This window comes from Mustela lutreola, chromosome X (assembly GCF_030435805.1).
Source record: "Mustela lutreola isolate mMusLut2 chromosome X, mMusLut2.pri, whole genome shotgun sequence".
Taxonomy (NCBI): domain Eukaryota; kingdom Metazoa; phylum Chordata; class Mammalia; order Carnivora; family Mustelidae; genus Mustela; species Mustela lutreola.
Genome location: NC_081308.1, coordinates 113,654,038 through 113,680,977, shown reverse-complemented (window position 1 = coordinate 113,680,977; position 26,940 = coordinate 113,654,038). Strand labels below are relative to the sequence as shown.

Genomic DNA, 26,940 nt, shown 5'->3' with positions numbered 1-26,940 from the left:
AGACATACAAAGAAAAAGGTGGGTGATAAAGGACAGGGATGCTTGTAGATAAAAGTTTGAATTTTCCACTTACTCGTCATTCCTAACCAGCTTCTACTTGGTTCTTACTTCCAACTGGAGAGAGTAGCCCTGGGTAGAATTTAGGGGAAATTGGTTCTGTTCCTGACAATATCACTAAATGTCTGTGTGTGTACTCTGGATCTTTGTATGGCTGGCTCCACTCCATTCAGATTCCAGGATTTAATGTCAGCTCCTTAGAGAGGCTTTCCCTTCCATTCTACCTAATGTTGCCCCTCCAAACCCTGAGCTCTTTCTATTTCATTAGCTTGCAGTATTTTCTTCATAATTTTATTAAGATTTTTAATTAGTTTGTTTACTGCTCACATCTTCCTTTAGGTTGTAAGGTCCATGAGATTACCCCTAGCGCCTATCACATTGCCTGGAACACACCAAGAACCCAATGAATATTAGTTGAATAAATTCATGCATGTCGTAGAACAATCTGCTTAACTTCTTTGTAGTTTGGATTCGTCATTTGTAAAATTAAGAGAAATCATTTTCATTATTTCAAAGATTAGCATGATAACAAAGAAAGAATAGGTTTATAAATCCCTTGAAAAAACCTCAATAATATTTAATTGAATGGCTCTACATTTTGAGAAAACATAATTGATACAACAGTAGCATTAGAATATTGTTGACATATATTTAAATATAGATTCTGCCATTTAACCAGATATGAGATCTTTTTTTTAATTAATTAAATTTATTTACTTTCAGCATAACAGTATTCATTATTTTTGCACCACACCCAGTGCTCCATGCAATCTGTGCCCTCTATAATATGAGATCTTGAACAAAGCATTGCAGTGCTCTCAACCTCAGCTGCCTGGGTTGTAAGATAGGAATGATAATAGTTATTTCCTAGGGTTTTTAAGAAGATTAAGTAAAATAACTCATATTAATCATCCAGTACAATGTGTGACACTTATTAGGTACTTTATTATTGGTAGCTATTAATATAGTCATTATAATATAAAAATAATAATATAAAATATTATATACATTTTATTAATATAAAAATTTAACAACCAGTACTATATATTGTAGAAACTTTAGTTCCCAAAGATGGTCATAAAGGTGACTCTAGTGGAATACCAGTTATAAGCAGGCAGGCACAGCCTGAGAGTGGCAGAAGGGCATTAGACATTTACTTACAAGTTGCCAGAGGTTGATCTAGTTTTCTCTTTCAGGGTCTGACTTGGAGCTCACAAGAAGATGGAGGTCAGTGTTGTGAAAACCAAGGTGCCAGGGCAAGTTTCAGGGAGGAGCAGGCTCCAGAGGAGCAATTTAATAATTGTCATACAAGTTTTAAAAACCTTATTTGATTTTCCCACTGCATGCTTTCTGAGTATTGACCCTGACTATATTCACACTTTACAAGTGTTTTCCTACATACTTTCATTGGATCTTTGCAGCAATCCTGTGAGAATCCGAAAAGTAAGTGCCATTGTTCCCATTTTATAGATAAAATTTTTATGATTCAGAAAGGACTTGCTTAAGCCTGTAGAGCTAAAATAATACCAAGTCAGAATTCAAACCCAAGAGTTCTGACTCTAAATCCAATCATGTAAATCCTCTGTGCAGTGATATATATGGTCCTTCACTATCCCAGCTCTTAAGAAAAACAATATTAAAATACAGTTAGGCAAACTGAGGGTTACAGAAGGGAAGGAGGTGGGGAGATGGAATAATTGGGTGATGGGGATTAAGGAGGACATGTTGTGATCAGCACTGGGTGTTATATGCAGCTAATGAATCGTTGAACACTACATCAAAAACTTATGATCTGCTATATGCTGGCTAACTGAACATAATCAATCAATCAATTAACTGAAAAAAAAATACACCTAGACATTGGCTATCTCCCTGACTAAGAGCAAAGATAGAAATAGCCCTAAGAAGAATTCAACATTCTGATTTCTCAAAGAGCTATGGTCGAAACAGCCCCCTATGTTCTGATAAGGACATGGATGCCATGTTTCTGAAAAAGGAGGGGTCAGAGGCTGTTATCTCTTCCAAGTGGGAGGAATAATGTAAACAGTTCACCTGGGTCCCAGTTCTAGCATTTACACCAAATCTCTGGGAAACTATTGACAGTTTGCTTTCCCTTTAGAGGCCCTGGTTTCTGGCTTTATCCATCTTTGAATCATTAGATAAAAGTGGTAGCTCTTACCCTTTTTACTGCTGCAACATACACACTGGAAAATTCAATACAATGATTAGTAATAGGAACTCAGTTAGGAAGGGATACTTTGGAGGGTGCAAGTGGGACAATCTGAAAGAGGCTTGTGTGTGGTTCCAACAGTCCTACCAGGAGATTCCTCCAATCATAATAATAGCTAATATTTACCATATGCTTATTGTGAGCTAGATGCTTTAGATGAATTATCTTATTTAATCCTCACAGTGAATTAATGAAGTAATAAATATTTGGTACTCTCATCTTAAAGATAAGGAAACTGAGTCTCAGATAGGTTAAACCCAAGGTCACATAGCTAGCATGTCATAGAATTGGATTCTAATCCAATAAAATTGACCTTAGAGCCCTCTTAGTTTTGTATTACATTGTTTGATATCCCCCCTTCAGTCATCCCCTGCTGTTCCTCAAACACACAATTGATAATGAAAAAAATCACAAGTTTCTAGTGTCATTCCCATATTTAAGATTTCTGTCCTGGACTTTATGCTCAAGTTAAGCTTTGGCTGAGAACAGGTTCAGTGTTAAAAAGAAGGGTGTAGAAGGAGGAAGGAAATTAGAATTCATTAAATACCTGCTATTTCATGCCTTGCTAGACATTGTACACACATCCACCATCACTTTTAGTTTTTACAACCAGTCTTACAAGGTTAATGTTTTATCCCACCTACAGAGAAAACTCTGGTTAAGATACTAGCCCAAGATCACAGAGACGATAGCAGCCAGGTTGAGATTCAGACCCATTCTTCTGGTTCCAGATTCCATCTTCATGCCTTTAAACCTTATATCCAATAGGTTGGAGGATGGCAAGAGATGAGTAAGGTAGAATGAAGCCATAGTCGACATACCCAGTATGTTTATGCCCTAGGTAGCCAGGACCAGACCCCATTGGTCTCTGTTTAAGGACTTGAGCCATACATATCTCACTATTGTCATGCGTGTTCCCTTTACAGACCTGTAGTGGCCTAACAGGTACAGTCAATGGCAGCAAGTTGAGTGAATTCTTCCTCGTGGGCCTCACTGATGATCCTCAACTTCAGCCTATATTCTTTGCCCTCTTCTTCCTGATCTATGCAATCACAATTGTGGGAAACCTGGGCCTCCTTGCCCTCATTGTGGTCAGCCTTCGACTCCACACTCCCATGTATTTCTTCCTCAGCAACCTATCTTTTATTGACTTCTGTTATTCTTCAGTCACAGTTCCAAAAATGTTGATGGGGTTTTTCTCTGGTTGCCAGACAATCTCCTTCTCTGGTTGTGCAATACAGACAAGCTGCTTTGTGATCTTTGCTGTCACTGAGTTCTTCCTCTTGGCTTCCATGGCCTATGACCGCTATGTGGCCATCTGCAACCCTCTACTCTACCATATCATTATGTCCCCAAGGTTCTGTTTGCAGCTAGTGGCTGCCAGCTATGCAGTGGGCCTGATGAACATGGTGCTTCTCACAAGCACAACCTTTTCTCTGACCTTCTGTAAATCCCATGTCATCACTCACTATTTCTGCGATATCCCTCCCCTTTTAAAACTCTCTTGCTCTGACACACGGATCCTCCAACTTCTCCTCTTTGCCTGTGGTTCCTTTAATGTGTCTGTGTCCTTGATAATCATCCTAGTCTCCTATGCATGTGTCTTCTTGGCTATCATCAGAATACCCTCAGCCCAGGGAAAACACAAGACATTCTCCACTTGTGCTTCCCACCTGACCGCTGTCAGCCTGTACTATGGAACCACAGCATTCATTTACTTGCGCCCATCCTCTGAGTACTTACTAGGCAGAGACAGGCTGGTCTCTGTATTCTACACAGTGGTCATCCCCATGCTTAACCCCATGATCTACAGTCTGAGGAATAAAGATGTAAAGGAAACATTTGGGGGTGTTCTCAAGAAGGGCTCACAATTCTCCTTCCCCACACTCAGATTTCCATGATATAAAATGTGTTAAAGAAAAGGTAATAAAGAGAAGGAGGGAGGAGACATCTATTTGGCCACTCATAATATCTCGGGCATTATTCTAGGAATTTTAAATGGACTATGCCTTGAATCCTCTTCATAACTCTGGAAGGCAAGTATTATTATCTTCGTCTTATAGATGAGGACTCTGAGACCCTGAGAGCTTTGGTTATTTGCCCAAGATCACATATGTATGCAGTGGAACTGAATTTCAATTCAGCACTGACTCTGAAACTCCCTTTCTATTACATTACACTCTTTCACTATAAGGCAAGCTGCCCCCCCCCATTAAATATTTATTTATTTATTTGGGAGAGAGAACACATGTGAGTGAGTAGGGGGAAGGGCAGAGGGAGAAAATTTTCAAGCTGACTCTCGGCTGAGCTGGAGCCTGACTGGAGCTGAGCTTGCTCTCACAACCCATGAGGTCATGACCCTAGCCAAACCAAGAGTCAGACACTTAACCTACTGAGCCACCCAGATACCCCCAAGATGCCACCCTTACTCTTTATCCTGAGTCCAGGGTTTCCAACTTTTTTCCCTTTCTGGCAAATCTGGTCCAAAAATTTGTAACAGATTCAGTCCCCTAAGAGCTACTTCTTTTCCCATAGCCAATTTTCTACTTCTGCTTTTGGATCATGTCTAATCAGGTCACTAAATTAATTGAATGCCTATTGCATACAGAGTCCTATACCAAATGTAAGGTGGAGACAAATCACAAGGAAGAAAGCTATGGCTATTTATCTTTTGTCAGCTTCCAACTCATTTAGGGAAGACAGAAGATCCCATTCAAAAAGGAAGACAGAAGATCCCATTCAAATTATGACTTTTTACTTAAATTGACATTCATTTTTGTGCCAGTACTATGCTGTCTTGGTGATCACAGCTTTGTAGTAAAGTTTGAAATCAGGCAACATGATGCTCCCAGCTTTTTCTTTTTCAGCATTTCCTTAGCAATTCAGGGTCTTTTCTGTTCCATACAAATTTTAGGATTGTTTGTTCCAGCAATTTGAAAAATACTGGTGGAATTTTGATCAGGATGGCATTGAAAGTATAGATTGTTTTGTGCAGTATATACATTTTAACAATGTTTATTCTTCTGATCCATGAGCATGGAAAGCTTTTCCATCATTTTGTGTCTTCTTCAATTTCTTTCATGAGTGTTCTGTAGTTCCTCAAGTACAGATCTTTTACCTCTTCAGTAAGGTTTATTCCAAATTATCTTATGGTTCTTGGTGCTATAGTAAATAGAATCAATTCTCTAATTTCCCTTCCTGTATTTTCATTGTTAGTGTATAAGAAAGCCACTGATTTCTGCACATTGACTTTGTATCCTACCACATTACTGAATTGCTGTATGAGTTCTAGTAGTTTGGAGGTGGAGTCTTTTGGGTTTTCCATATAAAGTATCATGTCATCTGCAAAGAGAGAGAGTTTGACTTCTTTGCCAATTCGAATACTTTTTGTTTCTTTTTGTTTTCTGATTGATGTTGCTAGGACTTCTAATACTATGTTGAACAAGAGTTGTGAGAGTGGGCATTCTTGTCGTGTTCCTGATCTCAAAAGGAAGGCTGTCAGCTTTTCCCCATTGAGAATGATATTCACTACGGGTTTTTCATAGATTTTATGAAGTTTAGGAATATTCCCTCCATCCCTATACTTATAAGAGTTTTAATCAGGAATGGTTGCTGTATTTTGTCAAATTCTTTTCCTGAATTAATTGAGAGGACCATGTGGTTCTTCTCTCTTCTATTATTGATTTGTTCTATAACATTGATTGACTTGTGAATGTTGAACTACCCTTGCATCCCAGACACATGGACCAGTAGAACAGAGTAGAGAGTCCAGATATGGACCTACAAGTTTATGGTCAAATAATCTTCAACAAATCAGGAAAAATATACAGTGGAAAAAAGTCTCTTCAATAAATGGTGCTGGGGGGGGCACCTGGGTGGCTCAGTGGGTTAAAGCCTCTACCTTCGGCTCAGGTCATGATCCCAGGGTTCTGGGATTGAGCCCCGTGTCGGGCTCTCTGCTCGGCGGGGAGCCTGCTTCCCTTCCTTTCTCTCTCTGCATGCCTCTCTGCCTACTTGTCTATCAAATAAATTTTAAAAAAATAAATAAATGGTGCTGGGAAAATTGGATAGCTATATGTAGAAGAATGAAACTCGACCATTCTCTTACATCATACACAAAGATAAACTCAAAATGGATAAAAGACCTCCACGTGAGGCAGGAATCCATCAGAATCCTAGAGGAGAACATAGGCAGTAACCTCTTCGATCCCACAGCAACTTCTTTCAAGACATGTCTCCAAAGGCAAAGGAAATGAAAGCAAAAATGAACTTTTGGGACTTCATCAAGATAAAAATCTTCTGCACAGCAAAGGAATAGTCAACAAAACAAAGAGGCAACCCACGGAATGGGAGAAGATATTCGCCAATGACAGTACAGACAATGGGCCAATATACAAGATCTATAAAGAACTCCTCAAACTCAACACCCAAAAAATAGATAATCATGTCAAAAAATGGGCGAAAGACATGAGCAGACACTTCTCCAAAGAAGACATACAAATGGCTAACAGACACATGAAAAAATATTCATCCTCATTAGCCATCAAGGAAATTCAAATCATAACCACATTGAGATACCACCTTACACCAGTTAAAATGGCAAGAATTAACAGTACGGAAAACAAGTGTTGGAGAGGATGTGGAGAAAGGGAACCCTCTTACACTGTTGGTGGGAATGCAAGTTGGTGCAGCCACATTGGCAAACAGTGTGGAGGTCCCTTAAGAAATTAAAAATAGAGCTACATTGTGGGCCCTGGGTAGCTCAGTGGGAAAAGCCTCTGCCTTCGGTTCAGGTCATGATCTCAGGGTCCTGGGATTGAGCCCCGCATCGGGCTCTCTGCTCAGCAGGGAGCCTGCTTCCCCTTCTTTCTCTATCTGCCTCTCCGCCTATTTGTGATCTCTCTTTCTCTCTGTGTCAAATAAATAAATAAAATCTTTAAAAAATAAAAAATAAAAAAAATAAGAATAGAGCTACCCTATGACCCTGCAACTGCACTACTGGGTGTTTACCCCAAAGATACAGATGCAGGGAAAAGAAGGGCCATCTGTACCCCAAAGTTCATAGCAGCAATGGCCACAGTCACCAAACTGTGGAAAGAGTCAAGATGCCCTTCAACAGATGAATGGATAAAGAAGCTATGGCCCATATATACAACAGAATATTATGCCCCCATCAGAAAGGATGAATACCCAACTTTTGTATCAACAATTACAGAACTGGAGGAGATTATGCTCAGTGAAATAAATCAAGTAGAGAAAGTCAACTGTCATATGGTTTCACTTACTTGTGGAATATAAGGAATAACACTGAGGACATTGAGTTGGAAAGGAGAAGTGAGTTGGGGGAAATCAGAGTGGGGGATGAAATATGAGAGACTGTGGACTCAGAAACTGAGGGTTTTGGAGGGGAGGAGTGTGGGGGGTTGGGTGAGCCTGGTGGTGGGTATTAAGGAGGGCACATATTGCATGGAGAACTGGGTGTGGTGCATAAACAATGAATCTTGGAACACTGGAGAAATAAAATAAAATAGCACAAAAATTTAATTGACATTTATTGAGTTTTTTCTATGTACTAAATGCTAAATCTGTTGTTTCATAAACCTGCCAAGAACTCTGTAATGTTGTTATAATTGTTGCTCCCATTTTATGGATGATAATATTGTAATTAAAAATGGTTAAGTGACCACTCAAGGTCACATAGCTAAAGAATGGGGAATACAAGATTTGAATCAGGGCTGCTGTCCAAAGAGCTTATATTCTTTCCACTTTACTATATCACCCCCTGGATTACTAGGATGCCTATCAACAAGCAGCAAGAAATATAAGTTGTGAGGCTAGGACTCAAGTCAATGGAATCAAGATGAGTGGGTTCACAAGAGAGTATCTAGAAAGAGGTGGGTAGTTTGAATAACGTCTATAAAGAGTAAGGAGTGGTAGGAATGGCTGAGTAATGAAGGGAATGGGGAGAATTGGAAATCAAAGACTAAGACAGAAGAATCTAGATGCTCAGAGAGCTGGTTTGGCAGAATGGGCAAAGTTATAAGCAAAAGATATTGATTAAATTGGGGAGATAGTTGGGTAAACACAAAAGATATTAAGAAAATGTGGAGATGGTTGGGAAGGGCCTATATACCTTCTTTGAAGGTCTTATTAATATCTAGTCAATCCCTTGCTACCATAGGTGGGTAAGTTTCAAACAGAGCTTTGGTTTCCCTAATTTAACCTCAGATGGCTTTGAGCATATGGTTGCTTAGAGTTGTGGTAAAAGTCATATTTTTGGAGGCTAAGGCCTCCATAAATCTTTACTCTGTTCTCTGTCTCCAGTTCACATATCTCAAATTGCCTAGACAGCTAACAAATTTTGAGTCCTTGGCCACAAGGGGTCATTGAGGAATTATTTCCTGATGGAAAACTTATGTTCAAGTTAGTTTGGGTAAGATCTAAACAAGTGCAACCTAATGAAGTCACTTTGAGTCTAAAGGCAGCCAGACATAAAGAAGAATTTTGCATGTTGACACTATACTAGGAATTCCTCTGTCTTAGAGCAGGCTTTTTTCTATTTTATCATTTGCCTGGAAAATTGCAATATTCTCCTAACTGGTCTTACTGTCCCCAGGCTTGTCCCTGACTGATTTTTCTCCGCACTGCTGCCTTATGATTAGTCTAAACAGAAATCTGACCACATCGCTGTTCTACTTCAAACTCTTCAATAGCTCTTAATTGTCCTGAGAATAAAGTCCAAATCCCTTAACCTACAAGGCCTCTACAGTTAGAATCTAGCCTCTCAGACCTTACCTTTTACAGCTCCTCTTCCCTTTCCTGCATGTCATATCCTCCCTTTTAGACTTACAACTTTCCTCATTTACAAGTCTGTCACTTTTCATCAGTGAAGAATCCTCTCATATTTCTAATCAGAAGTGTTTACTTTTTCCTTGGAATTTTAGGACAAATGATTGTAGCATGCAATCATCCTATACTCCTAAACTGCCTTATTCTATTCCACTTTTCTTACAATCATATCTTTCTTCCTCTACTAGATTGTATGCCTTAGAGGGGAAAACCAAGGTGTCTCAGAACTATGTAACCTCATACCTGGGACCAAGTTGGCATTTAATAAATGTTTATGGGAAGAATAATGGATTTGTGTGTACTACATCATTGGACTTTTCCATGGGCATATATGTTTACTTTTGAACCCTCCAAAATGTCCAGAAGTGTGTTAGTAATCTATCCCCTTTTCTTTGTCAATATTCTACCTCCTTTTCAATATTAACTTCCAATCTGATCTTTTCCTATGCCTCTGCCCCCAGAATTATAACTCAACATTTGTAAATCCATTGATTTCTATTGATTTGATGTATGTGTACATGTGTTATATTCCTAACTAAATTAAAATTCCTGGAGGTAATGGGTCACATCTATATTTGTCTTTCCCAGTACTAGTGAGCCATGAAAAAATAAGTGTACATTAAATAAAAAATTAGGGCCTGTAGTACATAGTTGATGCACAATTGAAGAGGGTTTGTGTGGAGCTCAAAGCAGGACAGAGATAACTAGGTATGATTTTAAGAAAGAAGAAGGGAGCTGACATTTATTGTGAGCTTACTAAATGCCAGACACTATGGTAAGTCCTCAGATTATCTCATTTGGTTATCACAACAACCTGATATATGTTTTTTTAATTAAGACTTTGTTTTTAGAGCACTTTTAGGTCCATAGCAAAACTGAGGGAAGGTACAGAAGGTTCCCATATTCTCTCTGGTCCTTCATACACATTCCACATTACCAACATCCACCCGCAGAATGGTACATTTGTTACAATTGTAGAACCTACAATGACACATCATAATCCAAAAGCCATAGTTTATATGAAGGTTCACTCTTAGTATTGCACATTCTATAGGTTCAACAACCTAATTTTATATTGATTTTATATATGAGGAAAAGAAGTATCAGAGAAGTGGTGATGAACTCAGTCATTCATACACAGCCTATATGGGGCAGAGTTAGAATTTCAAACTCAAGACTGAATTCAGAGCCTGTGTTTTAAACTACTTTACCAGTCTGCATCAGGGTGATCACTTCACTTTCTTTAAATCCTAGACTTCTCATGTACTCTCTGACATCAAGATACTGTACAATGAACACTGAAGTGAGTGAATAGCAACATATTTTGTTTAGATTAAGTTCTCTGAACATATCTGAAGCACAACATAAAGAAAAATTAGGAACTCAGGCAGGCAGGAAGGAAGGGTGTGAGGTTTGGAGAAAGAGAGAAGGAGGGAAGAAAAGTTTTAAGCAGGAAAGGAAAGGAAAGGAAGGAAGGAGGAAAGAAAGAGGGAGGGAAGAAGGGAAGGAGGGGAGTAGGGAGGGAGAATGGAAGGTAGGAAGGAAGAAAAAATATCCTGAAAAATCTTGCCATCTCATTCTTTCAGAAAATGTACAGATGGAAGTGGAGGGTCACCGTATCATCTGGTTTCTTCTTAGGACCCTTTCCTGAAATGATCCAGGAAGGAGAAAGAGAGCTTTTCCTACAGCCTCTTGCTCAGATACTTCAGAAAATACCATTCCACATAGGAAAAGTACCAAAACCTCCGGGAACATATTTTAAAAAAATGTCCCTTGGTAGTGTCTAGAATTTTTAAATATCTTAACAGTAGCCATGTGTCCTTCAAATTCATGAGGCTCTAGGGCCCTAGAGACCCACTTAGCTAAAGCAAGGATTCTGAGGTCTGACCCCTGCCTTGTTTTATTATTGCTCACACTACCCCCAAAACCATTCTCCCTTAGATGACCTGAAGAAAGCTACTAAGACATGCTCATTCTAGAAGCAACTGCTTTTCTTGGTGAATAGGATGATTCCTAATTATCACTGGTCTTGCCTAGATAATATGACCTATTCAACTTGTAGTATTTCTTGCTTGGGGTTTATTTTGGCTGATATGCTTCACCCTCCAAAACTAAGCCATCTTGAGGGCAGGGCTTTGACTTACTAATAATATGTATAATAGTAATAATGACCAAAAAAGAGCACCTTTGGTTGATTGGGTGGTTACAATCCCAGTATCTGTTCAGCACAATTATGAAGTTTGAGTTAATACACGTACACAATACATATCTAATCCTGGGCCCCAAAATATAGAATATATATTATTTTCAATCATATTTACAAAACTAGAACACAAGTATCAAAGGAAGTCTCGATAAATTCCAAATAAGCAGTATCATATTAATAACATTCTTGTAAAGATGCAATAAAATAGAAGTTACTAAAAAATATCCAAAAATTGGATGTACAGGAACAGGAACACTTGTGCATTGTTGGTGGGAATGTAAGCTCATACAACCACTGCGAAAAATAGTATGGAGTTTCCCCCCAAAATCAAAAATGGAAATATCATATAATCCAGGGTTGCCTGCATGGCTCATTGGATAAGTGTCTGACTCTTGATTGTCTCTCAGGTCATGATCTTGGGGTCATGAAATCTGCTCCAGATTCTCCCTTTCCTTTTCCCTCTGCCCCTCTTCTCTCTCTTTTTCTATATCTCTTTTAAAAAATCCCATATAACCCAATAATTTCACTACTGAGTATTTACCCAAAGAAAATGAAAACACTAATTTGAAAAGATGCACACATCTCCATGTGTATTGCAGCATTATTTTAAAAATCTCCATGTATTTGGACAAAAATTTCTTCTAAATGGGATAAAGAAAAAAATTAACTACAGACAATTGTTACTTAATGACAGATATCAAATTGCAGAGTGTAACTGATATGATATTTCAACTGATATGGCACAATGTGTGCCATATGGAACAAAATAACTGAATATTAATATGTTAAGAATTTGATGCCAGAAGTTAGAAAAGAACCATGAAGTAAACCAGAAGAAAGTACAAGAAAGGAAATAAATATCAAAAGAAAAATTAATAAAATAGGAAACAAAATTAAAAATGCTTAATAAAACCAAAACCTAATTTTTTAGAAAAGTTAATAAATAAGCAATACTATGATAAGATTAAGTAAGTGAAAAAAGAATCAAGACCTGAATAACCATTATTAGCAATGAAAATGGCATTATTAAATAAATATTCATATTTTTAAAATAATAAGAGTATGCTATAAAATATTTTATGCCAATCAATGTGAAAACTCTGATGACATATACAATTCCACAGAAAAATTCAAATCAACAATTTTATTCAAGAAGAAATTAAAAAATGAGTAGACCATCAGACACTAAAGAAATTCAATTAGTAACCAACATCTCTGCCTTTAAAGTCACAAATCCCAGGGAGGAAGGTTTTATCAAACTACTAAAGAACAGATAATCTCTGGGGCGCCTGGGTGGCTCAGTGGATTAAGCTGCTGCCTTCGGCTCAGGTCATGATCTCAGTGTCCTGGGATCGAGCCCCACATCAGGCTCTCTGCTCAGCAGGGAGCCTGTTTCCCACTCTGTCTCTGCCTGCCTCTCTGCCTACTTGTGATCTCTCTCTCTGTCAAATAAAATAAATAAAATCTTTAAAAAAAAAAAGAACAGATAATCTCTACATTATATAAAATATTCTGGAGAACAGAAAAAGAAGAAAAGTTATCCAATTCATTTTATGAATTTAGTAAAACCTTGATACAAAAGCCAGGCGAGCTTGTTACAAAAATGAAATATTATACTACAATCTCACTTTTGATAAGTCTCAAAAAGGCCTAGTTAAAATACCAGTTAATTGAACTTAACAAATATATTTAAAAAGTACAATATGATCAAATAGGCTTAATTTCAGTAATTAAGGAATAGTCTAATTTTAGAAAATCCATTACTACAAGTCACTACTTAAGCTGATCGAAGAAAGACAATCTGTACTCATCTCAGTGGATTTAAAAAATCAAATGAAATTCAGCATCTCTCTGTGGACAAAAAACAAACAAACCTAAACAACTCAAGAATAAAGGGAAAAGTTTATTCTGACAAAGGACATTTACCAAAACTCACAATAAACAGTATAGTTAATGCAGAAACTTCAGAAGTGTTTTTGTACTGGAGAAGATACCCCCTCTCCAAGTTATCATTTAACATTGCATTGGAAAGATCATTATCAATTCAATAAGACAAGGAATAGAAATATATTTAAGTATTGGAAAGAAAGAATCATTATTCATGTGTTATCTAACTGGCTACACAGAAAACAAAAGAGAATTTTCAGACAAATAAATTTTAACTATTTAAGGAGTTAATCAAGGTTGCTACATAGAAGATGTTTTTCAAAAACTGGTAATATGACATGATGAGCACTTGGTGTAATAAGCAACTGATAAATTGTTGAACACTATCTGAGACTAATGTACTATATGTTGGCTAATTGATTTTAAATTAAAAAATCAATAATAGTCCTATAAAGTAGTTGGGGTGCCTGGGTGGCTCAGTCAGTTTAATGTCTGGCATTTGGTTTTGGCTCAAGTCTGATCTCAGGGTCATAAGGTCCAGCCTTGAACTTGGCACTCAGCAGGGAGTCTGCTTGAGATTGTTTTCCTCTCCTTCTGCCCCTCCCATGCATGCATGCTCTCTCTCTCTCTCTCTTTCTCAAATAAATAAGTCTTTAAAAAATAGTCCTATGTGGTAGCAAAAACAATTAGAAGATATAATTTTTACAAGTTACCATTCACTGACTAAAATTTTAAAAATGTATAATGTCAAGTGTTGTTGAGGATGTGTGACAATCACTAAAACTTGAATACATTGCTGGTGGGAATGCAAAATGGTATAACCACTTTATAAAACAGATGGGCAATATTTTACAAAGTTAAACATACATTTACAACATGACCCAGCAATTCTACTCTTGGAATTTGCCCAAGAGAAATGAAAACATGTTCCCACAAAGACTTGTCATGTGAATGTTTATAATAGCTTCCTTTATTACAGCCAAAACCTGGAAACAGCCATGAGCTGGTGAATGGATCAACAAACTTGTACATCTATACAAAAGAACACTATTCAGCGATAAAAAGGAAACTACTGAAACAAACAAAAACATAGGTAATTTCAAAAACATTAAGCTGAGTAAAAATCATAAAGGACTATATACTATACAATTCCACCTATATGAAATTCTAGAAGTTATATTATTATGACGGGATATATGTCAGTGGTTGCCAAGGACCCAGTGTGGGTGTAAGACACTAACTTTAAGGGGCATGAGGAAACTTTATGGAGTGGTGGAAGTGTCCTAGGTCTTGAATATAATGACAATTACACAACTGTATTCAATTGTCAAGACTCATCACATTATAATTTGTGAATTTTATTGTTTATAAATTATACCTCAATAAAGCTAGTTAAAATAAAGCTACCAGGGCACCTGGGTAGCTCAGTTCATTAGGAAACTAACTTCAGCTCGGGTCATGATCCTAGGGTCCTGGGATCGAGTCCCACATCGGGCTCCCTGCTCAGCAGATTTCCTGCTTCTCCCTCTGCCTCTGCTGCTCCCTCTACAGTGCACGCTCACTCTCTCTCTCTCTGTGTCAAATAAATAAATAAGATCTAAAAAAAAGCTACCTGTTTTTTGTGTGTCGAGTTGCGGGTGTTCTTCATAGATCTTGGATATCAGCCCTTTGTCTGTACTGTCATTTGCGAATATCCTCTCCCATTCCGTGGGTTGCCTCTTTGTTTTGTTGACTGTTTCCTTTGCTGTGCAGAAGATTTTGATCTTGATGAAGTCCCAAAGTTCATCTTCGCTTTTGTTTCCTTTGCCTTTGGAGACATGTCTTGAAAGAAGTTGCTGTGGGTGATGTCAAAGAGGTTACTGCCTATGTTCTCCTCTAGAATTCTGATGGATTCCTGCCTCACGTGGAGGTCTTTTAACCATTTTGAGTTTACCTTTGTGCATGGTGTAAGAGAATGGTTGAGTTTCATTCTTCTACACATAGCTATCCAATTTTCCCAGCACCATTTATTGAAGAGACGATCTCTTTTCCACTGTATATTTTTCCTGCTTTGTTGAAGATTAGTTGAACATAAAGTTGAGGGTCTATATCTGGACTCTCTACTCTGTTCCACTGGTCTGTGTGTCTGTTTTTGTGCCAGTACCGTGCTATCTTAGTGATCACAGCTTTTTAGTAAAGCTTGAAATCAGACAATGTGATGCCCTCAGTTTTTTGTTTTTGTTTTTGTTTTTGTTTTTGTTTTGTTTTTGTTTTCAACATTTCCTTAGCAATTTGGGGTCTCTTCTGATTCCATACAAATTTTAGGATTGTTTGCTCTAGCTCTTTGAAAAATGAGTGGGATTTTGATTGGGATGGCATTGAAAGTATAGATTGCTCTAGGCAGTATAGACATTTTAACAATGTTTATTCTTCTGATCCATGAGCATGGAATGGTCTTCCATCTTTTTGTTTCTTCTTCAATTTCTTTCATGAGTGTTCTGTAGTTCCTCAAGTACCGATCCTTTACCTCTTTCGTTAGGTTTATTCCCAGGTTATCTTGTCATTCTTGGTGCTATAGTAAATAGAATCAATTCTCTAATTTCCCTTCCTGTATTTTCATTGTTAGTGTATAAGAAAACAACTGATTTCTGTACATTGACTTTGTATCCTGCCACATTACTGAATTGCTGTATGAGTTCTAGTAGTTTGGAGGTGGAGTCTTTTGGGTTTTCCATATAAAGTATCATGTCATCTGCAAAGAGAGAGAGATTGACTTCTTCATTCCAATTTGAATACCTTTTACTTCTCTTTGTTGTCTGATTGCTGTTGCTAGGACTTCTAACACTATGTTGAACAAGAGTGGTGAGAGTGGACATCCTTGTCATGTTCTTGATCTCAAAGGGAAGGCTGTCAGCTTTCCCCATTGAGGATGATATTCACTGTGAATTTTCATGGATAGATTTTATGAAGTTGAGGAATATTCCTCCATCCCTATACTTTGAAGAGTTTTAATTAGGAACGGATGCTGTATCTTGTAAAATGCTTTTTCTGAATCAACTGAGAGGACCATGTGTTTCTTCTCTCTTCTTTTATTGGTTTGTTCTATCACACTGATTGATTTGTGAATGCTGAACCACCCTTGCAACCCATGGATAAATCCCACCTGGTCATGGTGGATGATCTTTTTAATGTACTGTTAGATCCTATTAGCTAGGATCTTGTTGAGAATCTTAGCATCCATATTCATCAGGGATATTGGTCTGAAATTCTCCTTTTTTGTGGGGTCTTTGTCTGGTTAGGGGATCAGGGTAATGCTGGCTTCATAAAAAGAGTCTGGAAGTTTTCCTTCTGCTTCATTTTTTGAAACAGCTTCAGGAGAATAGGTGTTATTTCTTTTTTTTTAATATAATTTTTTATTTTTTATAAACATATATTTTTATCCCCAGGGGCACAGGTGTTATTTCTTCTTTGAAAGTTTGGTAGAATTCCCCAGGGAATCCATCAGGTCCCGAGCTCTTGTTTTTTGGGAGGTTTTTGGATCACTGTTTCAATCTCGTTACTAGATATTGGTCTATCCAGGTTGTCAATTTCTTCCTGATCCAGTTTTGGAAGTTTAAAGGTTTCCAGGAATGCATCCATTTCATCTAGGTTGCTTAACTTATTGGCATAAAACTGCTGATAATAATAATTTCTGATGATTGTTTCTATTTCCTTGATGTTAGTCGTGATCTCTCCCTTTTCATTCATAATTTTATTAATTTGAGTCTTCTCTATTTTCTTTTGGATTAGTTTGGCCAATGGTTTTTTCAATTTTATTGGTTCTTTCAAAAAACCAGCTTCTAGTTTCATTGATGCGTTCTTCTGTATCTCTAGTTTCTGTCTCATTGATCTCTGCTCTAATCTTCATTATTTCCCTTCTTGTGTGGGGGGTTGGCTTAATTTTTAATTGATTCTTCAGTTCTTTAAGGTGTAAAGACAGCTGATGTATTCTGGATTTTTCTATTTTTTTGAGGGAGGCTTGAAGGGCTACGTATTTCCCCCTTAGGACTGCTTTTGCAGGATCCCATAGATTTTGGACTGAAGTGTCTTCATTCTCATTGGTTTCCATGAATTGTTTAAGTTCTTCTTTGATTTCCTGGTTGATTCAAACATTCTTAAGCAAGGTTTTTTTAGCTTCCAGGTGTTTGAGTTCCTTCCGAACTTTTCCTTGTGATTGAGCTCCAGTTTCAAAGCATTGTGATCTGAGACTATGCAGGGAATAGTGTCAGTCTTTTGGTATCGGCTGAGTCCTGATATGTGACCCAGTATGTGGTCTATTCTGGAGAAGTTTCCATATGCACTTGAGAAGAATGAGTATTCTGTTGTTTTAGAGTGGAATGTTCTATGTATATCTATGAGATCCATCTGGTCCAATGTGTCATTCAGTGCTCTTGTTTCTTTATTGATTTTCTGCTTGGATGATCTGTCTATTACCGAGACTGGCATGTTAAGATCCCCTACTATTAATGTATTCATATCAATATAACTCTTTATCTTGATTAACAGTTGTCTTATGTAGTTGGCTGCTTCCATATTGGGGGCATAAATATTTACAATTGTTAGATCTTCTTGGTGGATAGACGCTTTAAGAATGATGTAGTGTCCTTCTGTATCTCTGACTACAGGCTTCAGTATAAAATCTAATTTATCTGATATGAGAATCACTACCACAGCCTTCTTTTGAGGCCCACTGGCATAAAAGATGCTTCTTCATCCCTTCACTTTCAGTCTGGATGTATCCTTGGGTTCAAAATGGGTCTCTTGTAGACAACATATGGATGGGTCCTGTCATTTTCTCCAATCTGCAACCCTGTGCCATTTTATGGGAATGTTTAGGCCATTCACATTGAGAGTGATTATTGAGAGATACGTTTTTATTGACCTCGTGTTTCCTGTGAAGTCCTTGTTTCTATAGATTGTCTCCATAAATTTCTGTTCAATGATACTCTTGGGTTCTTTCTTCTTTTATAGAATCCCCTTAATATTTCTTGTAGTGCCAGCTTGGTGGTCACATACTCTTTTAAACCTTGTTGGTCCTGGAGGCTCTCCATCTATTTTGAACGTCAGTCTTGCTGGATAAAGTATTCTTGGCTTCAAGTTCTTTTCATTTAGTGCCCTGAATACATCTTGCCAGCCCTTTCTGGCTTGCCAGCATTCTGTGGACAGGTCTGATGTTATTCTGATGGACCTTCCTTTGTACATACAGAATCTTTTTCCCATAGCTGCTTTCAAGAGCTCCTGTCTAAAATTAAGATTGATCATATTTACAATCAGATGTCTCAAAGTCTTTCTAGATTCTGTGATCTTGGTGGGGGGAGACCTTTTTGCCTCTATGACATGAACACTGGTTCCGTTCCCCAGATTGGGAAAAGTTGTTCAACTATATCTTCTACTGTGAACCCCTCAAGCTCAACACATACAAAACAGATAATCATGTCAAAAAAATGGGCAGAAGACATGAACAGACACTTCTCCAATGAAGACATACAAATGGCTAACAGACACATGAAAAAATATTCATCATCACTAGCCATCAGGGAGATTCAAATCAAAACCACATTGAGATACCACCTACACGAGTTAGAATGGCCAAAATTAACAAGATAATAAACAACAAGAGTTGGAGAGGATGTGGACAAAGGGCAACCCTCTTACACTGTTGGTGGGAATGCAAGTTGGTGCAGTCACTTTGGAAAACAGTGCAGAGATTCCTTATGAAATTAAAAATAGGGCTTCCCTATGACCCTGCAATTTCACTATTGGGTATTTACCCCAAAGATACAGATATAGTGAGAAGAAGGGCCATCTGTACCCCAATGTTCATAGCAGCAATGTCCACAGTCACCAAACTGTGGAAAGAACCAAGATGCCCTTCAGTGGACGAATGGATAAAGAAGATGTGGTCCATATATACTATGGAGTACTATGCCTCCATTAGAAAGAATGAATACCCAACTTTTGTATGCACATGGGTGGGCTGGAAGAGATTATGCTGAGTGAAATAAGTCAAGCAGAGAGAGTCAATTATCATATGGTTTCATTTATTTGTGGAGCATAACAAATAACATGGAGGACAAGGGGAGATGAAGAGGAGAAGGGAGTTGGGGGAAATTGGAGAGGGAGATGAACCATGAGAGACTGGACTCTGGTGAACTAGCTGAGGATTTTGGAGGGGAGAGGGCTGGAAGGTTGGGTGAGGCTGGTGTTGGGTATTATGGAGGGCATGTATTGCATGGAGCACTGAGTGTGGTGCATAAACAATGAATTCTGGAACACTGAAAAGAAATTTAAAAATAAATAAAAATTTTAAAAATATATATATAAATAAAATTTTTTTTAATGTACAAAAAAAGCTACCATTTGCAACAGCAAGCAACACTATTAAGTAACTAACTATAAATCTAAGAAAAGATGCCCATGATCCTTATGGAAAATATTGTAAGCACTGTTGAAGGACATAAAAGACTTCAATAAAGGGATATAAATATCATGTTACATATAGGAAAACTCATTAACTTAAAGATGTCCACAATCCCAAAAAATAATCTGTAAGTTCAATGAAATTCCAAACAAAGTTGCAAACGGATTTTTAAGGGAACTTAACAAGCTTATTCTAAAATTCATATGAAAAATTAAAGGTCCAAGAATATTCAAGACAATTATAAAGAAGCACAAATAGGAAAGACTTATAGATATCAAGACTTAGACAACTAATTAAAAGAATGTAGTATTTATGTAGAGAGAGGCAAGCAGAGAGACTCTGACTTAAATCTGAGAAAGTAAGTAACCTTGATATATGACAGAACTAGCATTATAGATCATGAGAGGAAAGGATGGATTATTCAATAGATGGCATAAGAATAATTGTTTGTTTACACTAGAACAAATAAAATTTGTTTCCTAAATTGTATCATATACATAAATGAATTCTATATGGATTTAATAACTAAATGTTTGTAAAAATTTTTGCATTTAAAAAAAATTTAGAATAATATATAGTATCAAGTTAGGAAAGGATTTCTTGAATAAGACACAAACAACACAAATAGTAAATGATTGATGAATTTAACCACATTAAAAAAACCCTCTACCTTTTTTTGTTATATTATAATAAGCAAAGTTAATAGGCAACTTACAGACTTGGAGAAGACATCTGCAACAAATATATACCAGACAGATAAAAACTACATAAATGACAACCCTTAGTAAAAAAAAAAAAAATCCAAACTAAAAAGGACAACATATTATTGTTGTCCAATTTACAGAAGAGGAAACATGCTTTTATCCTTGCTAATAATCAGGAAAATGCAAATTAAATTAGCACAGAGATACCATCACATAGACATCAGATTGCCTCAAATAAAAGCAGTTGCTAATATCATATGTAGGCAAGAATGTGAGGAAATAGATATTGTTATACATGCTTGTGGGAAAGTGTGTTTTTACACCCACTTTAGAGAGCAGTTTGGTTGTACCTAGTGAATATGAAAATATTAGTATACTCTGCACCAACAATTCAACACTTAGGTGTCTTAAAGAAATCCAAGAAACATATTCAAGGATATTTAAGGCAACATTGTTTGTAATGACTAAAGTTTATTAACATCCTCTTCTAGACCAAAACATTTATAGGTTTTCAATTCATAAGAAATTTTTATCCTTTTATTAATCCATCCAGTGCAACCTCAAAGCAAGAATTTGAGAAAAAAAATTCCAGTTGTGGGACTATGCATTTTAGCAAGTAAGCTGTAAGGAAAGACAAACCCACAGGGTAAAACACCAATGAGTAAATGAGAGCTACATGAATCTACAGGGATAGGTTTGGAAAAAAACAAATGTAGAGTTGGGGGGAAGAAAGAAAGTTGCAAAAAGTTATGGTGACTTTTGTGCAAAATTTAAAACATACAAAATATTATCATGTATTGCTTATAGATACATTCATATGTAGTAGAAGGATAGAAGCATAAACATGGGGGATACACATTAAATGTAGGATAATGGATGTCTCTGGGGCTCAAGAGAAATGGGGTTGGAAACAAAAGGAATTTTCAATGTACTTATAATATTTTATTTCTTAGAAAAACAAGCTCTGCATAATCTCTTTTCTGATGGAGGCATAATACTCCATAGTGTATATGGACCACATCTTCCTTATCCATTCGTCTATTGAAGGGCATCTTGGTTCTTTCCACAGTTTGGTGACTGTGGCCATTGCTGCTATAAACATTGGGGTACAGATGGCCCTCCTTTTCACTACATCTGTATCTTTGGAGTAAATTATGCTGAGTGAAATAAGTTAAGCAGAGAGAGTCAATTATCATATGGTTTCACTTATTTGTGGAGCATAACAAATAGCATGGAGGACATGGGGAGATAGAGAGGAGAAGGGAGTTGGGGGAAATTGGAAGGGGAGGTGAACCATGAGAGACTATGGACTCTGAAAAACAATCTGAGGGTTTTGAAGGGGCGGGGGGTGGGAGGTCGGAGTACCAGGTGGCTGGTATTATAGAGGGCACAGATTGCATGGAGCACTGGGTGTGGTGCAAAAACAATGAATACTGTTATGCTGAAAATAAAGAAAAAAAAAAAGAAAAACAAGCTCTGTAACAAAAATAAATAAATAATGGCTTATCCATATGCCAGAGCACTAAGCAAATGTTAAAATTAATAAGACTAATTTATGTATGCAGATACAGAATGATCTTTCAAATAAATTAAAAAGCTCTGTAGAATTATTATATGCTGTGCAATAACTTTTAAGCAAATATGAAAAATGTAAATGTATATAAATGCTGGTATAAGCATAGAAAATTTCCTGAAGCACCCACAACAAACTGTTTACAGTAGTTGACCCTGGGGAGAGGGACCAGTGGTCTGAGTTGAAAGGAAAATTCATTATACTGTTTTAATTGTTCACTGTGCACAAATTATGTACTGTTCATTAAACTGAGTTTTTGAAAAATTTACAAACTTAAAATCGAAGATCTGATGCCTTGTGTGATCCTTAGGTTAGTATTCTTTGTGTATTGAAGATTACATAACATTTATTGGATTATCTTTTAATAAAACTTCCCGCTGGGCCCTTGTGACAAGCAAGCTGGCAATTAAGTAAGAGTAGTTACTTTGGTGAGCTGTCCAGCTGAAAGATTTTATTTTTTTTATTTCCCTCAAGGCCAAGAGCTATATCTGAGACACCTTTGCACCTCCCACCATAATGAGCACAGGCCCTTGCTTGTGTTAGTAAATTATACCCATACATTTATTCCTTCATTTGTTCACTCATTTATTCATGCAACAAATGTTATTAGAGAACAAGTATATTTCTCTGCAATTTTTTTCAAGAACTTTGTACTTTAAATAACTTTCTCTGGGATGGCCAGGTATTTGGGACTGCTGTTGTTCTATGGGAAATGTAAGCTGACCTTAAATAAGCAAGTCACACATGAATTTCAGGGTTATGATCCATCTGTGTGTTTCCAAACATTCAAAGAATTATTTTCTGGGGCACCTGGGTGGCTCAGTTGTTTGAGTGACTGTCTTCTGATTTGGGCTCAGGTCATGAGATTGAGCCCACTTCAGGGTCTGGGCTGGGCATGGAGGCTGCTTAAGATTCTCTCTCTTCCTCTCCCTTTGGCCCTCCCCCCTTCTGCTCGTGCATTCTCTCTCTCTCTCTCTCTCTCTCTCACTCTCAAATTAAAAAAATAAGTATTTTCTTAGTCCCCAGGGGTTTATAAAAAATAAAAAATTTATAAAATAAATAAATAAATAAAATCTTTAAAAATAAATTAAAAATAAAGTTTTAAAAAAATAAGTATTTTCTTCCACAAATTACTTTGGATAAATTTGAACAATGATGAAGGGAGAATATGGTCTTTGTGAAAATCACAGTGTTGTTACTATTGTCTGAAGCCATTGCCTCTCCTTTTCCAATGACCACCATCCTCTCCTCCTCCCTGGACTTCCTGCCTTGAGTCTCTTCCTTTGCCTCTAATTTATCATTTGCATAGCCACCCAAAGTATATAGCTGTCTAAAATACAAACAGGACTATGCCGTTTCCCTATTTAAAAACTCTTTAATGACTTCTTGTTGACTTCAGGATAAAGTCCACGCTCTCACAGACAGTGTACACTCTTTAAGACAGGGACCTCTGTGCCTGTCTATTTTTCCTGCCTCCTCTGCTGTCACTCCTTAAGTGGTGCATGCTAGTCTCTGTCTGAAATGCTCTCCACCCCCTGTTGGCTTGAAATACTTCTATTCATCCCTCAAAACCCAATGGGCTGTAAAGATCAGTGAAATAATAGATGAAAAGATGCTTTGAAAAAAATAAACTAAAAAATCCCAATGCAGATGGCAGGCCCTCCAATAGACCATCACTGCTACTAGTTCCTCTGCACACCAATCCCGAAACTCATTTCCCTGTGCTCCATCTACATGTTATACAGAGTCCTAGTGCTGCATTCATTATATTGCAGTTCCATCACTTTCTTCATACATCTGTCACTTCCACTAATCACTGAGCTCCAAAGTCACGAGTTTAGCTTCCCAGCCTTTCTTCACCTTTACATCACCAACAGTTAGAGTACTTCTGAACCCAGAGAGACCCAATAATCTTTGTGAACTTCAAAACCAAATGATGACAATGATAGTGGCCTGGGGTAACAGGCAGTGGTCATATCTCTGTAAGTGGTCTGCCTTATATGATGTTTGCTTAGCATTGTAAAATGTTCACATAGCCATCAAAGAAACTGGGGAGAGGACTCACTAAGTGCTATACAAAGAGGTTTTACCACTTCCAACAAATACTTTTCTGCATAGCCTAAAAAGCAGATAAAACCAGCACTAAAGAAACTTGCTCAGGAGGTCAAATGCAATCTATTCACATAGGATGGAAAAATGACAAGGTAACTAGTTTTTAAAAACTACCTCCAATAGCTTGTGTAAAAGGACTTTGAATTTGATAGTAAAAACCAAACTATAACAGTTGTGCTTTTAATTAGAATATAGAATTACTTAAAGTTGACCAAAGGCTTTGGGGAAAGGGGATTTAGATGTTTCCAGGTTAAATTTCATGATGTAAAAAAGTAGGAGTTTTACTTCTAGCTTTAGGAATCCAGGTATCTTTGAACTTAAGGACAAAACTACCCTCAACTTCTATGACCAGAAACATCATTCATGCTTCTCAAATATGATATTAGCATGGATCATTTGGATTTCTAGTTGATAAAGCCTTTCCCACACAATCATCTCATTTGAGACCCACACAATCTTGCAGGGTCAGCAGGGCAGGGATTATTGCCCGCCCCCTTCAAAAGAGAAAAAACTGGGATCCAGTAAAGATACTGAGATACTAGATTGCACATGCAGAGGGAAATCCAGGTCTAGAACCTAGATTTTCTGTCACCAGTTTCAGTGCTTTTCACATTTACTTTCCCAAGCTATTGCTTAGTACTTTCAGTAGCCTCTGGAGGTTGGCCTAGATGGACTGTGGCTCTGACCCATGTGACACATCAGATACTCCAATATACAATTTCACACCATTTAGTCAGTAGTCACTGAATGGAAGTCCAGGATGTCATGAGAATCAAACATTGATCTTTCAATTACAAAGCAAATCTCCCTTGGGAGCCAAACTTAAAAATAATTGGTTTTCTTATTTGAACTCTATCTTACCAGTCCCTGCTTGCAGAACATTAGGAGTGTTTAAAAGATAGATAACATTGGCAAGCATTATACTCTTTCTAAACCCAAAGGAGCTAAAAATGTTTTGGTCACAACTGCCTGAAAACTAAAAATGCTTTTATGTGATGAACTCTTCGTTCTTCTTTTTGGAAGAAGTATAGTTGTGCAGAGATGAAGGGTTGGAAAACTGTGATTTTTAAGGTCCTGTTGAATCTTCTTAGAGGATATAAAATAACATATCTGTCATGCTGTTGCTGGATCTACTCCTAGTCAAACAGCATAGTAGTCATACGGCACATAGCTGCCTGTCTTAGCAAACCACTTTGGTTTCCACAAAGTGTTCTGGGCTCCGCATACACAGATGAAACAAGGAGAAAGACTCTGAGGAAGCAAAGAGAAGATCTCTACCATGTGTTCTTCATAGTCATCATAGCCATCTAGGGATGGCTTAAGTTTCCAAACTCAAGTGGAAGGAAAACAATGAGGTAATTGTCTTGATAATCACTATCCATACCCATCTTTACCCCCTCTCCTCATCTGAAAGGCAGTCTTTCATTCTTGCTTGAAAATAATGCCTCCACTTAGGTATTCCCCATGCCATCCCCTCTAACCTACTGAGAGCCTCCTTGTTCCATCGCTTATCTCTTTGCATGTGGTTCATATTTCCTTCTCTCTGGACTTAGATTCTTTGCCTAGAATCTTGGTCAAGTTTTTCCTTTACTGAAAAACAAAAGTAAGAATAAACACAAATAGCTTCTGTCAATCGTCTTTGACCTCTATTTTTTTCAGCTTTTTTCTCCCTTGCCTTTACATCACAAACAAGTCTTTTTGAAATAATAGCCCACATTTGTGGTTTTTACTGTTCACCTCCCCACCTGAGTAGAGTCAGGATTCTTGCCTCAGTGCTCCAATATTCATGGTGCCTTCTTTACTAACAGTTCTGTTGGTGTCTTTCCTCTCTTGGACTCTGTGATATCACTTCTTGGTTTTTCCCACTTCTCGGACCCATTTAAAAAAATCTTTTCCTGGTCTTTCTTTTTCCAAAAATACATGTGCTCCTCCCTTCTCTGTCCTCAGTCCCCTACTCATTTTGCTCAAACAATGTTTCTGAAATCAATGGTCAACATATTCCTCAGGTTACTGGTCCTTTAGTCACATTATTCCTTCTTCCTGGAATGCCATCTATCACTTTTTCCTAAGAAGGTACTACTTTTGTGAGGCACCCACCGTAACTCTGAAACAGTTTTCTTAATCCTGACCTCCAAAGCCCTTTTTTTCTAAAGCAGATTTTTGTTACATCTTCATCATGGAAATCTGCCTCAATTTCTTAATTTGTTGTTCAACTTGAATGATGGCAATCTCCATATGAATCCCATTAACCAGTTACCTGACAGAAACTTCTGGCGCATAATATAATTAGGATCTTGTAAATTTACCTTTACATCAACATGCATAAGATTAACTTTTTATCTCCAGGAGAAAAAATAATTGAAATACAAGTACAATGTAGTAGTGAAGTAATTGTTATTCTGGTTTTTTTTTTTTTCCGATTTCTTTTTTTTTTTTTAATTTTTTATTTTTTATAAACATATATTATTATCCCCAGGGGTACAGGTCTGTGAATCACCAGGTTTACACACTTCACAGCACTCACCAAATCACATACCCTCCCCAATGTCCGTAATCCCACCCCCTTCTCCCAAACCCCCTCCCCTACTCCCAAATACCTGACAAGATAGTTGGGAAGATTAAAAATGATGATCCATCTAAAAGTTCTTTGAAAGGTATTAAGCTCCCGACATGTAAATTACTAAATTGAAGGTAAGTCTTTCTTCAAGTACTTACATATTATATATTAAGGGCAGGGCACTAAAGGGAGATGAAAAGAGAACAAAAATTATAAGAGCATGTTATAATGGAAGGAACAGAACTGAAAAATGACACCTGGGTGTCCATTCTTGGTCTGTTACCTACTAGATCTGAGATGCTAAAAACGGCTCTCTATCAGCCTGG

The 26,940-nt window shown here is 37.3% G+C and overlaps 1 protein-coding gene across 1 annotated transcript; it reads left to right on the top strand.

The window, feature by feature from the left end:
- The first annotated feature begins 1,278 nt into the window (after positions 1 to 1,278).
- LOC131821073 (olfactory receptor 5AP2-like) lies at positions 1,279 to 4,188 on the top strand. The gene is made up of 2 exons (XM_059156844.1): positions 1,279 to 1,500; positions 3,214 to 4,188. The coding sequence occupies exons 1-2, from the start codon at positions 1,279 to 1,281 to the stop codon at positions 4,186 to 4,188; spliced, it is 1,197 nt and encodes a 398-aa protein (XP_059012827.1).
- The last annotated feature ends 22,752 nt before the right edge of the window (positions 4,189 to 26,940 follow it).